This window comes from Mandrillus leucophaeus, unplaced genomic scaffold, assembly GCF_000951045.1.
Source record: "Mandrillus leucophaeus isolate KB7577 unplaced genomic scaffold, Mleu.le_1.0 Scaffold210, whole genome shotgun sequence".
Taxonomy (NCBI): domain Eukaryota; kingdom Metazoa; phylum Chordata; class Mammalia; order Primates; family Cercopithecidae; genus Mandrillus; species Mandrillus leucophaeus.
Window position 1 is genome coordinate 945,138 of NW_012102144.1, and position 17,176 is coordinate 962,313.

Consider the following 17,176-nt stretch of genomic DNA (forward strand, 5'->3'; position numbering starts at 1 on the left):
CTAGCAACTGGTTGAGATGAGATTTAAAATGTTAAAGGAACATGGGGCCAAAATAAAAGGTGCACAACTGGCATTTAGTGCATATGGGATCCTTCATATGTTTTCATTGGGATTGCAAGGAACACTTGAGCCCGAAGAAGAGGTTACATAGGTATGTGTTGTCACAATACATAAGCACAATGGAGAGGGGTGTGTGAGGGACCAAAATCAAATGGTAACCCTAGAAGGGTACCTCCAGGGCAGGAACTAGGATCTGTTTGGAGGTGAGGAAGTCCTGAAGACCAGCTCCTCTGGGTCCATTCTGGTCTCTTGTCTTTGCTCTTGGATCTGCTCTCAGCCTAGAGTTTTGCTTACCTGTTGCTTCTGCTTCCTCATCCTTCCTCTTACCCTGTTGCTCCTAGGCCTGACTCCACCTTCTGGTTCCTCCTCATACATTCTCTTAGCTTCCACTGCCACTGTCAGCTGCCTCATTCTCTCAGAATTTCTTAGTTTATAATCTTATTTAATCTTATCAGAGACAAGGTCTCTCGCTGTGTCAGCCAAACTGGAGTGCAGTGGCACAGTCATAAGTCATTGCAGCCTCAAGTGATCTTCCTGCCTCAGCCTCCTTAGCACCTGGGACTACAGATTTGCACCACTATGCCCAGCTACTGGTTTTTGTTTTCATTTTTTTCCCATAGAGACGGGGGTGGAGGGGGTCTTGCTGTGTTGCCCAGGCTGGTCTTGAACTCCTGGCCTCAAGTGATCCTCCCACCTCAGCCTCCCAAAAGTACTGGGATTATAGACATGAACCACTGTGCCTGGCCTATATTCCTGAGAGAGGGAATCTGATTAGTCCGGTTTATCATGCTTATAGGATTGCTGGTTAGGTGCTATACTTGACTACAATCATTTTGGCTGAAGAGGAGAAAGAGGGAGGCTCTATGTTAAAAACCATGGTTGCCTGCAGGCCATGCTCTACAGAGGTCTGTAAGCAGAACAGGCACAATTGCCATTTCCAGCTCAAGTTTTTGTTCAAAAGCTCTTAGAATGTCTTAGAATGAAACAACTCTTATTGTCTGCCACTCCCAAGACCTCGTGATTAGTTACCGTGGGTAAGACAACTGTTCCCGATGTCTTGCCTTGTTGAAAGTAAAGTTTGTAAGCTCCTTTAAGGTAGAGATTTTTGTTTGTTTTACACGTTGTTATATTCTAAACACCTAGAACAGTTCCTGGCATAGAGGAAGTCTTTCATAAATATTTGTTGAATGAATGCATAGATGATATTGTAGCATCTAGCAACTCCCTAATGTTATGGATGAGACACCGGGAAATTGAATTTACATGCTGCCTTGGTCCTGGCTCCCAGTCAACGTTAATGCCACCCTAACCAGAACACAGACGTGGATATAATTCTCCAGACAGACCACTTATTATTTGCTTAAAAGCAAACACAAATATTTTTGGGTCATCTCCTGGTTTCAATTCTTGCTAATAACTGAAAATTAAGTGTGTGGCCTGGGTAGGAATCGGTTTCAAGAATCCTCAAGGAACAAAGATTCTATGAAGGCAATGCACTGAAACCAGTGGTTCTCAACAAGGGGCAATTTTGCCCTCAGGAGACATTGGCAATGTGTGGAGACATTTTTAATTGTGGTTAAATAAACATAATATAACATTTACCATCTTAACCACTTTTAAGTGTACAGTTCAGTAGTATCAAGTTCATCTGCATTGTTCTGCAACCCGTCTCCAGAACTCTTTTCATCTTGCCAAAATGAAACTCTATACCCATTAAATAATAACTCCCCATTCTCTTCTCCCTTCAGTCCCTGACAACCAATCACTCTTCTACGTTCTGTCTCTATGAATTTGACTCTAGGTGCCTTAGATAAATGGAATCATACACTTGTCTTTTTGTGACTGGCTTATCTCACTTAGCAAAATGTCCTCAAGTTTCAACCACATTGTAGCATGTGTCAGAATTTCCTTCCTTTTTAAGGCTGAATAATATTCCATTTTATGTATACACCACACCTTGTTTACACATTCATCTTGTGGACATTTGGGTTGCTCCCACTTTTGGGGTATTGTGAATGCTGCTGCTATAAATATGGGTGTACAAATACCTCTTTGGAGACCCTGCTGTCAATTCTTTTGGGTATAGCCCAGAAGTAGCATATGGTAGTAATTCTGTTTTTAAATTTTTTGAAGAACTGCCTGTTTTCCACAGCACTGCATCATTTTACATTCCCACCAACAGTGTACAAGGGTTCCAATTGCTCCACATCCTCACCCACAATTGTTATTATTGTTAATAGTTGCCATCCTAATGCTTGTGATGGGAGACATTTTTAGTTGTCACAGTTCCTGGGGGCTGCTACTGACATCTAGTGAGTAGAGGTCAGCGATGTTGCTAAACATCCTACAATGCACGGGACAGCCCTCTGCAACCGAGAATTAACCAGCACAAGATGTCAATACTGTTGAGGTTTAGAAATCCCGATTTAAACAATCAGGTTAATCTTTCACAGTAAAACTCATCCCTCCATACCTGTGTCCCTTCTTTACTTTGTTGAAACGCTCAAAGGCAGAGACCACCCCTAAGATCTGGAAAGTGAGGGAGGACGGAGAAGAATGGCACCATTTCTTTTATTCAAATTTTATTGGAAGTTTACAAATGTATTACAGACATCAGTAAAACATCATATCCATTTTACAGGGCACGGATCTCAAGCAAAGTGTTCAGAACAGTCTCTGGCAGAGCCCACACCAAAGGCCTGTTGCAGACCTTCTTAACAAATAGCTTGACACTCAACACAGAACACAGACTCTGGCCTGCCTCACCTTCCCAGGCCCTTTGAGGTTTTGTTTATGCACTTGAAACGAAAGCAGGAGATGGGCAAAGCAATCCTGTGGAGGAAAGAATGAGTTTAGGAGAGGAAAACCTGCCGAAGTCCTAATTTGCTAAAAAAAAAAAAAAAAAAAGAATTAAAAAAAATGGAGGACTGATAGTCCTTAGAATGTTAAGTCAGGGTCCATGATCAAATCATGACCCTTTATGGAAAGATATGAAAATCAGCTAGGTAGGTTTGAGAACAGACCTGATTGGTAAGTAACTCCCTCTGAAAAATTTAGAAAAGCTTGGTCAGTGACCTGTTGAACATCAATGGCCAAATGCTGAGCAGAGTGAAGGGATATCTCAGAGAACTCTTAGAATAGAACAAGAAGATTTTTCTCTATCCTATGGATTCATCATATTCAAAACACAGAAATGTTTTCCTAACACTACGTGACTTTCCCCTCCTTTATATTTCCTTGAGGAAAGCTAGTTTTGTCAGCAGGAAGTAAGCTTATAAAATAGTATGGCTCCCAATAGTGAGTCATATTTTATGGGAGTCTTGTGTTGACTAGGCTACTATTATGAGAAAATGGAAAAAGAATCCAATTTTTTCTTGATCTTAACTTTGAGGACTATTTCTAAATGGTCATAAGAATAAGTTCTGGTATCTGCTGAGGCACCAGAGGGACAAACCACTGGAGACAAGGCAAAGGCCATTTCCACTTCTCTTGTGCTTAAAGAAATATACCTCAAAAGGTGGCAATCTGAAACTGCCTTCAACAGCTGGCAGTGGAGGCTTGGCTACTGAGTCCTGCATATGCAAATGCTGTCTGCAGAGCCCATTTTAAAGCCCTGAAGGTGCAAAACAGTTGCTAATAGCAACTGTCCTGGCATGAAGTATTCAGATAACTGGTTCAGTTTTCCACTTTCCTTTGTCATGGACGGATCTTCCTTCTTAGGCTTAAGCGTCTGTTTTCTGTTAGAAATACACAAAGAACACTTCTCCTTGGAATTTAAATATGTTATTATTATTGTTTTTTTGTTAGAAGGTGGGATTAGATGAAGAATAAGATGAAGTCCTACCTCACCTCTGCAAAATGAAGACTGCCTATAGTAATTGGCAGAGAACATGAAAATGGCAAAGGAGGTGAAAGAGATTTTTTATCCTTTAGCCTAAGAAGTCAGCTTCCTTGATCCTCCACAACCTGGGGTGGGGAGGGGAGGGTGAACTGGAGTCTCCATATTACTTATAAATATTGGTTCCTAAATGTTCCTAACTATGCTTCCTAAACTGTTTTTGTTCTATGGCAAGAGAACCAAGGGTGGAAAGACAGATACGAATCAGTTCACAAATAAGATTTGTTAGCAGACTAATAAGATCAGTTCTGATCAACTGGTCCTGGCTGGTTGGAGTGTTGCAAAGATCTGTGAGGCTGCATCCACATTCTCAGCGAGAGTATACAGTGATGCATTGGTTGTATCTGCTTAGCTTGCAGGGAGCGCAGAGCACATGCCACATATATGTCATCACAGGCCCCATCTGAACTCAACAATAGCTAGTAGTACCCAAGAAGCAGAAAGCTGCCGAAGAAGGAAGAAAACATAATCCTGTTATAGTGCAGGAGCATCCTACAGGAAATGAGGATTAGAAAGCACTACTCCCAGGTCCTGTGTTAGAAACACAAAATTGCTCAGCTGGTTGGGGGTAGAAAGAAAGGAATAAAAAATAAAAGGTGAAAGTGGAAAGAAGGGGTCAAACAACCCACACCAGGACTTCTCCCTTGGACATATGAAAAACCAGCAAGCATGGTTCTGATCTCCCTTACCTCATTCCCCTTCACACTTGGTAGAGATCCTACAACTATATGACAGATGGAAAGTGCCCTGAATACCATCCTCAATGCCACCTGGCTGCTAAGAAGTCTTTTCACAGTACCAAGGGTGGTATGGATTGGCAGAGCCTCTCAGGAAACTGTCAATGACTTATATTTCCTGGGCCTGGGAACAAGCCAGCTATGTTGCTACTGAATTGAACAGCAATAGGAAATGAACTGAACTCCGAAGCTGCAGTTCTAACCGAAAGACAAGAAGATCAATATTAGGAGAGGTGGAAAAATAACCACCAGGGCATTGGAGAAGACAGAACACTGGAAAAAGATTACTCTTCTGGAAACCAGTCTGTTGAAGATGGAATTATGATCTAAGAGGAAATGAGTACAGGCCCCACTCACAGGAAGAGCTTGTCCAATAAGAGTTAATGGTTTTGATGGAGGAATTAGGTGAGGACCTTAAGTTCTTGCCTCAGGGAAGAATGCATTGGGAATGGGATTCTGGGATGTGATGTGTGAGCTATCACTAGCAGGTGGAATTCCAAATACAATGATGTCCTTTTCCTCAACAGGGCATTCACTTGGAGGTTCTGCCATCATCGCAAGGAACTGGCCTTCCGCATTCAGCATTCTCTGTAAGGTTGCATTTGGGGTAAGAAGAAATCTGCAATGGTAGAATAGAGGGAGGTAATCTTGCTAGTAGACAGTTTTACCCTGAAGCTTGTATGTCATTTCATCTCAAGCTTTGAGCAGTTCAGTCCCTGGATGCTCTCTGGGCATCTAGACTTATGCCTCTAGACCCCTCTGGGCACTGGCCATGTGTCAGTTTTTAGGCCACCTTCTTTCTGCTGATGGTAGTTGAAGCTTTCTTTGAGAAATGTAAGGGGTATTCTGAGAAAAACAGAGTTAGGAAGCAACTTTTACTGGGAGAATTTCTTTCACTGGATTTGGGGCCACAGAGGACAGACATATTTTCAACTGTTTGCTAAGATAAGTGATCTACTTTTCCCCTTCTCTTTTCTTTTTCCAAAATTGCCTTTTTAGTTTCATCAATCAAGGAACTTAAAACTCCAAATTGGACCCGCACAATTTCTACCAGAAACCTGCCACTTTAGTAGCACGGTGTTGCAAATTATTTCTTAATCAGTTTGCCAAGCAGTTTACAAACTTACTATACAAACGTAATAGAGTTAATTCTCCGGAGGCTCGGATAATTAATGAAGCATTTAGATATGAAGATAGCATGCGGAAAACAGCCACAACCAACATGTGCATTGCTTTTTTAAAAAAATCAGTGACAATGACAAATGTCATATTAATACCTGAAAAGCAAATTATTTTAATACATCCCGAATGGAGTGCCATTACCATGTCCTTTACAGCCTTCCTTTCCTCAGACCCGTCTGGGACAGGGTCTGAACTACTGCTTTTGACATTCTCTCCATAAAAAATACTAGAAAATGTTTACTACTATACTGAAAAGAGATCACGCTCACCTCACCATGGCAGATGGCCACTGTGATACACCGGGCACTACACTGACAGTACATCTCACTACAGGTGGGTCCTCCGATGGATTATTTCAACTGCCACAATCCATTAAGGGGAGGAGGAGGATGGAAGAAACCAAGCGCTTCATTTTTAACTGAAGCAAGGTAGGGAGTTTTATTTTACTATAAACAGCACAACCGTTAAATGTCTTCATTAAGCAAACTCACTTTTGAGCCCAATTTCTGACCAACGGTCCTCAAAGTTCAAAATGGAAATCCCCTCCCGACAAAGCCTGTTTTTCAAAGTCACTGCACCACTGAAATCTCAGTAGCCCAACCTTCCTGAGTAACCCAGATACTCTGGTTACTGAGCTGGTTACACTGGATTCTTTCTACAATCTCTGGGAGCTCTTCGAGACGTGGTTGTCACCTGTCCTCTGTTTCATTTCCAGTTCTTCTTTTCCCTGACCTGCCTTCAGATTCTCCTTTAACTTCTACCCTTGACCTGCTTTCTGTTTTCAAATAGCCTTGTTCCTTCTCCAGACATGACATGTCACACACCGTCCCTCCCAGAGCCCCCTCAGAATCCTTCTGTCCCTCAATCCCAAATGCTTAAGTTCATTTGCTTTGAGGACAACCGGTTGTCAGGCTAAGGCAGCAGCTCTGTCTGCCTTGGTAAAGGAAAGCAGATAATACAATCCAGGAAACATGAGCACCAGAACATAATGCCACATTCAAAACAACGTCATGCTGACATCACACAACAGCACCACTCACAGTCACTTTCACTTTCCCCAAGGGATACATCAACATTAAGTAACTTCAACATTCCCAGCAGGGATGGCATTTCTCACAGAATTTTACTGACACTGGTTGGTTTCTCTAATTGGCAAAAATTACATTTGCAATTTAAAAAAAATTACTACCACTTTGTAGAAAATAAATTCTACTGAGGGTGGGAGCAGACTTAAGGATGGCTCCTTAAGATGGAATGGAGCATAAAATGCTTTGGGTCTAATAGTTATTTTTTTTCAGCCACAAAAAGCCAAATTGAATATATTCCTTTGAAAAAGGTCTCACTGACATGTAACAAATTTGTATAGAAAAAAAAAAAAAAAAAAAGGTGGTACCGGGCCACCTTTTAATACTACTCAAAGACAATGGTGGATGTGCATGCAAGTCCCCACTGAGTCCTACGATATAGAAATTCCTTTGATATTACAAAATACAAAAATATTTTATCAGAACTCTCATTTACATTGCATTTACAATGGACATGTAAATAACTTAGTCTTGGGTCCTGGCTAATAAACAAATTACTTACTGAAAAAAGGGTCCTAAAAGTAAGAGAACCAGAGAGGATAAAAGCGAGCAGGAAACAATTTGCCATCTTGCGAGATGGCAACTCAACACAGAACTGATGGGAAGGAAGTGACCAACCCTGGCCTCAATAGAGTCTACTGTGTTTCCAAAGTGAAATGTGCAAATAATATTCAACATGCCAAGAACTGTGACTACCTATTGAGTCAATCTGTAACCTTGCCTCCATCTACTGACAGCATTTTCCCTTTTCTCCCCCATAAGCCACCCCTAAAAGCGCTTTAACATTTAAAACAGTGCAAGTTTCTGAATTTACATTCTTAGCTCCCATCTTCTCCCATTCCCTGATCCTAATCATATTAAGAAATGATACAGTTTTTGCTCTTCTGTCTTTTCCTGCTGTGCAACTGTCCTCTGCCACCTAAGGTGGAAGATTTGGGGAGGCCGTAGGAGCTGTATTTGTGCAGTAGCTCATCGCTCGTGACGTATCGCAGGCGCGCTGGCTGGGGGATGGGTTCTCCTAGGAAATAGCCTTCGTTGTCAGACTCTGAAGAGGAGGAGCAGGTGGAACACCAATCATACTCCGCGAAGTAGGGTCCCCATCGGTCCCCAAAGGCATTCTGCAAAGCCAGGTCCGACACAGTCCTAGGGCACTGGCCGTACAGGTCCCTCCGGGACCCATGCCCCATGCTCTCCTGGAAGCTCCGCTGGCGCATGAATTGGTCATAGTCCTCCCTGGCTCTCAGAGGGGGCCTATCTTTTAACCGAGAGATGGCCTCGCGTTCGCTGGCCAGGTGGAGGGCGTTGTCGGAGCGAGAGCGTCGGGAACGCCTGGACCTGTGAGGTCGGAAGCGGCGGTTGTCGTCACGCGAAGTTGCTCTTCTCCGGGTGCGTTCGCTCATGGGCTGGATCCTCACGCCCTCCTGCCCTGGCAGCTTGCTGCCCGCCATCCCTCCATCAAAATCAAAGCTCTGATGCATCCTTCCGTGGGACTGCAGGTCTCTGTAGCCAATGGGGTTGCTGAGCTGGTGGAGGTTTCCCTCCATCTCCTGGTACTGCTGGGCGGAGAGCAGGCTGCGAACCGACTCTGCGCTCCGGAACTGCATGGAAGAGTTAAGAGTGCCCATGTTGCTCAGCTTCTCAGACACATTCATTCCAGAGTCTTTGCTGAGGTCAGGCATGGAAAATCGGGATAGGTGCTCCTGGCGCTTGGCACCACCATCAGCAGAGAGGCCTGGGGGAGAGAAGAGGGGACCACAGAGATTAATACAGATGTGCAGCGATAAGATCACTGTCACCGCTGGTCATCTATATAGGGTCATTACATACCATTGTGCACTTGTATACTGCACAAAGACCCTCTCAGGGGGCACATGTGCCCCGTGAGAGGGTTCTCCCCACTTCACAGCAGGTCACTATCTACTTAGACGGGGCACTTGCTTAAAATGCATCCAGAGATGTATTTTACCAGTTGCTAGTTATTCCAAAGGCTCATCAAAGTTACTAAGAGCCCACTGTGTATCTTATGCATGATGCTTCCTCTATATGAAGTTTCACTTTGCCAAGTACTTTAATTACATTTTTGAGTCTAATGATGCACTATAAGCTCTGTAGGACAGATATTTTAGATGAGGAAACTTTAAGCTATAGAAGCTGATCATGCCCAAGCTGTTTCTGGCAACACTGAACACTGGTTCCACAATACTGGGCCAGTTCACTTCCCTGTTGGCCTGCAGCAGTTTCCTGCTTTGCCTGCTGCCCTTAGTGGCAGGTGGCTCCCTATCAAAAGTGTCTTGGACACTAAGTGACTCCCTAGGTATAGATAGAGAAATATTTACTCTCTCAGACCATTCAGTGAATGCTCCAAGGTTGTAAATGGGTCCCTAGCAGCCAGAAGATGTGGGTGGGACCCCAGGGGACCTCTCTGTCGCATGGGTAGGGACTTTTAAAAGTAAAGCAGTGGGTCTGATGCTCTCTAACAGCAGGTGCCCCAGCAATGGACCTGCATTTCCTAAGTGCTGTCAGATGAGCTCCTGGCATCCGTCAGATGAAAACCATTTTGAAGGTGGTGGGAGATACTGACTCCAGTAACTTCCATTTTGCTCATCTTCAAGCAGAGCTCTCTCAGGAGATGTTTAAGAATGGGCCAGGTGGCAAAGTCTCAGCATTTTCCACTCATTATATGTTGCAAGGATCAGCCATTTCTGGTCATAGACAACATGCCTTTGGATTGCAATGGCCCATTACCGCCCCTGCCACTGATTATTCCTGTCTTCTACCGAGGCCTCCAGCTTCCTTTTCTGTGACAAAACCTAAAACAATGTTATGAGCACTTTGCAAAATTACTTGGCAATATTTACTAAAGCTAAATACACATACACATATATGAATTATGAATAAAGCTGCTCTGAATATCCTTGCCCATTTTTTGTGGACTTATGAATTTCTGTTGGGTGTATGACCAAGAGTAGAAACTCCCCAATTCTCCGTCTTCACTCTTGGTTATAGAGTAAACAGAAGTTAGTAAGAAGGTCCAAGAAATGGACAAGGGTATTCAGAGAAGCTTTCTTGTAATAGCCCAGAAATGGAAACAACTCAAATGTCAATTATCAGGAAAATGGATAAATATATTGTGGTCTTTTCTACCATTCTCCACTAAAAGGAATCCAGTCTCTTCAGAAAAATGGCCAATACCAGGATAAAGGCAAGGAAATTAAAAGAACCAGGATCATGTTATGCCATAAAGTAGGAAAGTATTAAAAATAAGATATGGTGGGGGTTTGTCAGAAGAACACAGGGCCTATCTTGAAGGGGCCCCCACTTGCCAAATCTGAACAATTTGAGCATTAAAATATTTAAGGGAAGTAATGATTTATAAACCACTGAAACAAATAGGAATTCACAAGTCCATACTGATAACAGATAAGTAAAAACATAAATAAATAAATAAATAAATAAATACATAAATACATAAATGGGGGAAAAGAGAAGGCTCTATGTATAGTGGAATCCCAACCGCTGTCAACAGAGTAAGTTCACAAGGAGGAAGGGGGTGCTAGATTTGGAAAATCATTTTATAACCATTGGAGGTAGAGTGCTTCACACAAGAATCAAAAAGTGCTACATTTAGGGGGTCAAATTTGATGGGAGAGAGCATTGTTTTAAAGTATTTCCCTACACATTGCTTATTAGTTGCAAGGGAAGAATTAGTAACTAAACAACGGTAAAATCAGACAACACCTTGACCTGAAGTTCAAACTTAACATCCCTGGTGAGATGCAACTGCACCCTGTATGCCTCCAGTTGAGATGTACTGAGAAGGGCACACTATCGTTTATGTAGTATTCCAGTCAAGAATGCATTTCCTGAATGTATTCAGAAGGAAACATTAGACAGATCCCAAAAAGGAGGGACATTTGTTATGAAAAAAGGGACTGTAGTCTTAAGACCAAACAAGGCTGAGAGAATGTTCTAGATTAAAGGGTACAAAGAAAACATGGCAACTACATATAATACCTGATCCTGGACTGGAACCTGCTCAGCAGGGAAAATAAATGCTATAAAGCAGGGGTTCCCAGACCCCAGGCTATAGACCGGTTATGAACCAGGCCACACAGCAGGAGGTGAGTGGTCAGTAAGGGAAGCTTCATCTGTATGTAGAGCCACTCCCCATTGCTCCAATTACTGCCTGACCTCTGCCTCCTGACAGATCAGCAGCAGCATTAGATTCTCATAGGGACGTAAACCCTATTGTGAACTGCTCATGCAGGATCTAGGTTGTGTGCTCCTTATGAGAATCTCATGCCTGATGATCCATAACTGTCTCCCATCACTCCTAGATGGGAATGTCCAGTTGCAGGAAAACAAGCCCAGGTTTCCCACTGATTCTACATTATAGTGAGTTGTGTAATTATTTCATTATATATTACAATGTAATAATAATAGAAATAAAGTACACAATAAATATAACACACTTGAACCATCCCAAAGCCATCCCTACCCCCTGACCCCAGTCTGTAGAAAAATTGTCTTCCACAAAACTGGTCCCTGGTGCCAAAAAGGTTGGGGACTGCTGCTATAAAGGATAATTTTTGGTCAGCTGAAAAAAAAAAAGGAACATGGGCAATAGATAGAAGTATTATGCTAAGTTTACTGTGGTCAATGAATAATGGTGATAATGTGGGAGAAGATCTTTATTCTTGGGAAATATGTATGGAAGGATAGGGCGGTAAACGGCCCAGATGGATGCAATTTGCTCTCAAATGGTTTATAAATAAAATGTGTGCATGTATGTGTGTGTGTGTGCATGCATGTGAACATGAAAGAACAAATGTGGCAAAAGGTTAATAATGGATCAATCTACGTACAGAGTACATTATAGGTGTTGTTTGTTCTATTTTTGTAACTTTTTTATAAGTCTGAAATTATTTCCAAATAAAAAGTTTCTTTAACATTGGAATATATTCATGTGATATGATGGTTTTTAATTCTGAAGGAAATTTGGAAACATTTGGACACATTTTTGGTTATCACTATTAGGATGGGATTCTACTGGCATCTAGTAGGTAGAGGCCGGAGATGTTGCTAAACATCCTACGATGTGCAGGATGGCTTCCCTGCCCCCATACAGAATTTTCCAAACCAAACAGTCAACAGTCTCACAATTGAGAAACCCTGATATGATGGAATATTACACAATAATGAGAACGAGTAACTACACCCAAGAACATGGATGTATCTCGTAGAAAATGCTTGGACATGCAAAAAGAATATGTGCTGTATGATTCCGTTATATGAAGTTCAAGAACAGGCTGAGGCTATCTATAGTGATACAGGTCAGGGCAGTGGGAGGGGGTATGAAGAAGGCTGCTAGGGCACTGCAATTGTACTATAGCTAAATCTGGATGGTGATTGTAAAACAATACACATGTGTAAAAATTCACTGAGGTGTAGTTTTAATATTTGTTTGCTTTATTTTGTGTAAGTTATATCTCAATAAAATGGAGTAAAAGTAAAGCAACGTCTGGCCAGGTGTGGTGGCTCATGCCTGTAATCCCAGCACTTTGGGAGGCCAAGGAGGACGGTTTGTTTTGAGCTCAGGAGTTGGAGAAAAACCTGGGCAACATGGTGAAACCCTATCTCCACTAGAAATACAAAAATTAGCTGGGCGTGGTGGTGCATGCCTGCAGTCCCAGCTACTCAGAAGACTGAGGTGGGAGTATCACCTGAGCCCAGGAGGTCGAGGCTGCAGTGAGCCGAGACCGTGCAACTGTACTACAGCCTGGGCAACAGAGCGAGCCCCTGTCTCCAAAAAAATAAACAAGTAAATAAATAAATAAAAATAAAGCAATGTTTGTTAAAGGGTCAAATTTTAACATTGGATATTCCTATAAAGAAATTATTCTGCCAAATATCATAAACTCCAGTCATTTTTCTGTTTCAATTTTATTCCTGGGATAACTGTCAGGGCAATAGCAGTTGGGCCCTCCAATCGCTTGCTCACTCTGCTGCTTATCTCTGACATACAAATCACAAAAGCTGATTTACAATAGCTTAATCACTTCCAGAGCCTCCCCACTATGAAAGCAGAGAGGAGAGGATAACAACCTAAGATGATGAATGAGTGGTTTGAGTGGATGAACTCTAGTAAGGAAAGAAAACATCTTCAAACTCACGTCTAGAAACAAAAGGTGGACACAATGATCTTCGCAGGGTTTTCTACCCTAGCTCTTGAGTAGAATTAGGGTCAGCATAAATAACTTAGCAAATACTATTAATTTGCCAGCATGCTGTTCTCCCGAATCTGTCTTTCGTAAGCCCAGAAGTGCAGTGTTTTTGAGAGCATCCTGCTTGTGAACAGATTCCTATTTCCGTGAGGAGGTGACCTCCAAGAGGAGCAGCTTCTATTCTGCTGGGAGGTGTACTGCCTTCTGGTATCAGGCTTCTGCATCCTGGGAAAGCTCGGGATACCCTGAGGCACCCCCTTGAAAAAGAAAAGAGCTTGATCAGAGCAGGAGGGCCCTGTTGCACAAGCCCAGCATCTACTATCAGTTTTACCTAAATGTAAGCTATTCATTCCCCTGGAGTATGTGTGGGTGGGACTGGAAATACTACCTGCTCACTCTAAAGAGGAGAAATGCCTCTCTTCTGATTCATTACCCCAGATTTTCCTCCAGGGTCTTCTTGCATGCAGGGCATGAACAGAAAGGCCAATGTTGACCAAAGATGCACAATGATTGTGTACTTGCCTCTAAAAAGGGGAGTTCTATGGTTACTTTCATTACTGGCAAAATCCAAAGTCCTTATGCAGACCTTAAGGCCCTACGTGACTTGGCTCCCTTCTCTGTCTCCAAGATCATCAACTAAACACTCCTCCTCTCTTAACTCTGCTTCAGCTGTGCTTATATTCCTCCCCCTCTCCCCAAACACAACAAGCTCATTCCAGCAGGCCTTGGAAAACTCTCCCCTTTGCATGCCTGACTTCTTCTGTTTGTTAAAGTCCTTGTGTAGATATCACCTCCTCAGCAGCGTCTATCCTGAACACTCCTTCTAAAGCAGCAAAGTTAGTTGTCTTCTGGCCAACCACTCACTATTGCACTTGACCCTTTTTTAAACTACCCACCCTGACTTATTAAGGTTGTATGTAAGTTTGTAGCTGAATGAATCCCCTGGGAGCAGGGATCTTCTCCCCACTCTTCACTGTATTCTTGCAGAGCTAGCCGTGCCCAGCACCCTTTGGTGCTCAATACATACTCACGGAATAAACATAAATGGATTCTCATGTTACCCACAGCTTGGAAAAAAGCAATCACCCTCTGACCTGGAGTGGGTCAGTGCTGTGATCCACATGGGTGGGGTTCCAAACATCAGGAACAAAATACCACGATCACACCTGTCAATCTCCGTCTCTGGCGATTCATTATATAGTCCACCATCTGGGGTTTCTCCAATTTTAAACTCAAAGTACACGTGATTTATAATGAGCTCCCTGCACTGCAGAAACGTTTTCTCCTTATTAATCACAGCTCTGGTGATGTGTTTAAATTAGCAGCTGATACTGTCTCCAAGATGGAACTGTACTGTCACAGGTCACACTCCAACTTGAGAAACACTCCTTCCCCCTCTAACTGCGAACAGAACTGGAGACCTACTTTCTGGCTGGGTGACTTGGGGAAATTTTTAGACCTCTTGAGATGCATCAGTAAGATAGGCATAATGACAGGATATGAGTACTAAAGCTGTAGTGATGATTAGATGAGGAAAACATATCTTTCCTTTTTAAGGTTCATCACGACTATGATGCATCTGTGTAGTTTTTGTTTCGTCTCTGTCTTCTTGATAGATCAGCAGCTCCATGAGGGCAGAAACTGTTCCTGTTTGCTAGCCCTGACCTCAGTACCTGGTATTCAGTATGCAGGAAGAAGGTTTAGTAAGGCCTAAAATTCCCCAAGGAAAGAAAGCATGCCTCAAGACTGTAAATGCCCTCCAGACATTTACAACTCATACTGATGATTTAGCTCCCTTTCAGTAGGGTCTTTCCTATATTATTTATCTATTATTTATGTGCTGGGGCAGAGACATGAAGAAAATGGAATTGTTTAGAACAGGGGTTTGCAAACTACAATGGCCAATGAACCAAATCCAGCTCACTGCTCCCCTCCTGTTTTTGTAAATAAAAGTTGTATTGGAACACAACCACAACTATTCATTTGCATATTGTCGAGGGCTGCTTTCCGGAGTTGGGAGTTGTGACAGACTGTATGACCTGCAAAGACTCAAATATGTTACAGGCAAACAAATACTCATTGACTGCATGATTGTATGGATTAATGAATTTGAGAAACAGGGCCTGATGCAGTGATATTCACTTGAACACCAGTCACTGTTGTAAATTATCTGTGCCTCTAAACCATGACTGGGATTCCTCCTCTACAGAGATGAAGTTCAACTCTTCATTCCATTTGTCTGTGCTGAACAAGACCCAGTGTCAAAATATTGCAAATCAATAGAGTCCAACCTAATGGGGCTCTAACATGCCCTTACTCTCCTGTAATAAACACATTTTTCTTTTCTTGTTGCTCAAGCCACGGGGTGTGTGTGTGTGTGTGTGTGTGTGCGCGCGTGCTCAAGCACACGTGTGATAGGGAGGTGGGAGCTGCAAGCTAAATTTGCCAGAGAACTCCGGCTGCAGCACATAGTCTAGGGCAGTATGAAAGCCCCCACATCCTCTGGAGGATCTGGCAGAAGAATCCCACCTGATGGCAAGGAGATACAAACGCCAGGTCATTTCCCTCTCAAGCAGAGCTCTGTTTTCTTAATTAACGGAGAGGAATTTTCCCCTGCCAAATAATGCAGGTTTAATGAGAGGTGTTCAGGGTGATGACAGAGTTAAATGCAGTGATTTATCCATATCCCAAGGGTCAGTATGACTGGGAGCTCTGCAAACGTCCACGCACCACAGGGGTGCAGGTTCCCACAAGATCCATGGCTGTGCTTCTACAAAGAGAGGTCAGTATCCAGTTCAGCCTGCTGTTCTCCGTGGTTTAACTGCCAACACGAAGGTGTAGTTGGGGTATTCTATGGTACACTGGCATTTCTGTCTGAGTAATGTTTCCCTCTCTACAAATAGGAGGTCTCACACAAACCGGCGTCTGCAAGAAAATCAATGTCCTTCAAAGAATGCTCAAGGTCTGATGGAACAGAAAGAAAATCTTTGCTGGCTCCCCTCCCCCATGTCTTTGGGGGCAGAAGGTATGCATGCAAGTCCAGAAAGAAGAATAAGCAGACTAAGATTGAATGGCAGACCTTAGGCACATCTCTCCATTCCTTATTTACTGTCCTGTCTCATCCCACTCTGCACAAGAAGACAGAGTGCTGTGTTTCTGCCAACTTCAAAGATATATTACCAGGCAAGGTGGCTCACTCCTATAAGCCCAGCACTTTGGGAAGCTGAGGTGGGAGGAGCTCCTGAGCCCAGGAGTATGAGACCAGCCCTGGAAACATACTAAGACCCCCTATCTACAAAAAACAAAAAACAAAAAGTTAGCCAGGCGTAGTGGTGTACACCTGTAGTCCTAGCTACTGGGGAGGCTGAGGCAGTAGGATCATGGTTACAGTGAGCTATAATGACACCACTGCACTCCAGAGCCTTTCAAAAAATAATATTTTTAAAGCATTCACATTTCACATTTCTGTGCAGTAAACGAAATAGTATCTATTCAACCATGCCCTCCAGACATTTACAACTCATATTGATGATGTAGCTCCCTTTCATTAGGGTCTTTCCTATATGATTTTCATTTTCTTTTTTGCTGAGATAGAAACATGAAGAAAATGGAATTGTTTAGAACAGGGGGGGTTGCAAACTACAGTGGCAATGGGCCAAATCCAGCTTACTGCCTGTTTTTGTAAATAAAGTTGTGTTTGAACACAACTACGCCTATTCATTTGCATGTTGCTGGTGGTTGCTTTCCAGATTTGGGGAGCTGTGACAGAATGTATGATCTGCAAAGCCTCAAACATTTACTTTCTGGCCCTTTACAGACACAGGTTGCCAACCTCTGGTTTAGCATGCTGCAGCAAGCCTGAACAGCCCTGAAGTTATGGGCGCTACACAGTTTAAGCCTCTCAGACCATGCAAAAAGTGTCCCGAGGTACATGTTTGTTTGTTTGAAGCATGTGTGGCGGTAGCTTGATCAGGTCCCTTGGGATCCTTT

The 17,176-nt window shown here is 42.9% G+C and overlaps 1 protein-coding gene and 1 long non-coding RNA gene across 3 annotated transcripts in view; one reads left to right on the plus strand and one right to left on the minus strand.

Moving 5' to 3' along the window:
• Positions 1-2,625: 2,625 nt before the first annotated feature.
• Positions 2,626-17,176, minus strand: part of PRICKLE2 (prickle homolog 2 (Drosophila)) — a 144,974-nt gene continuing 130,423 nt past the window's right edge. For both annotated transcript variants that reach the window (XM_011980346.1, XM_011980347.1), the window contains exon 8: positions 2,626-8,694. In XM_011980346.1, the coding sequence (XP_011835736.1) occupies positions 7,820-8,694 (875 nt within the window). In that variant the 3' untranslated portion in view covers positions 2,626-7,819. The remainder of the gene's footprint in view (positions 8,695-17,176) is intronic.
• LOC105539888 lies at positions 12,261-15,151 on the plus strand. Its single transcript, XR_001006116.1, has 4 exons — positions 12,261-12,295; positions 13,283-13,523; positions 14,509-14,689; positions 14,803-15,151. It is a non-coding gene; the product is annotated as an uncharacterized LOC105539888 (long non-coding RNA).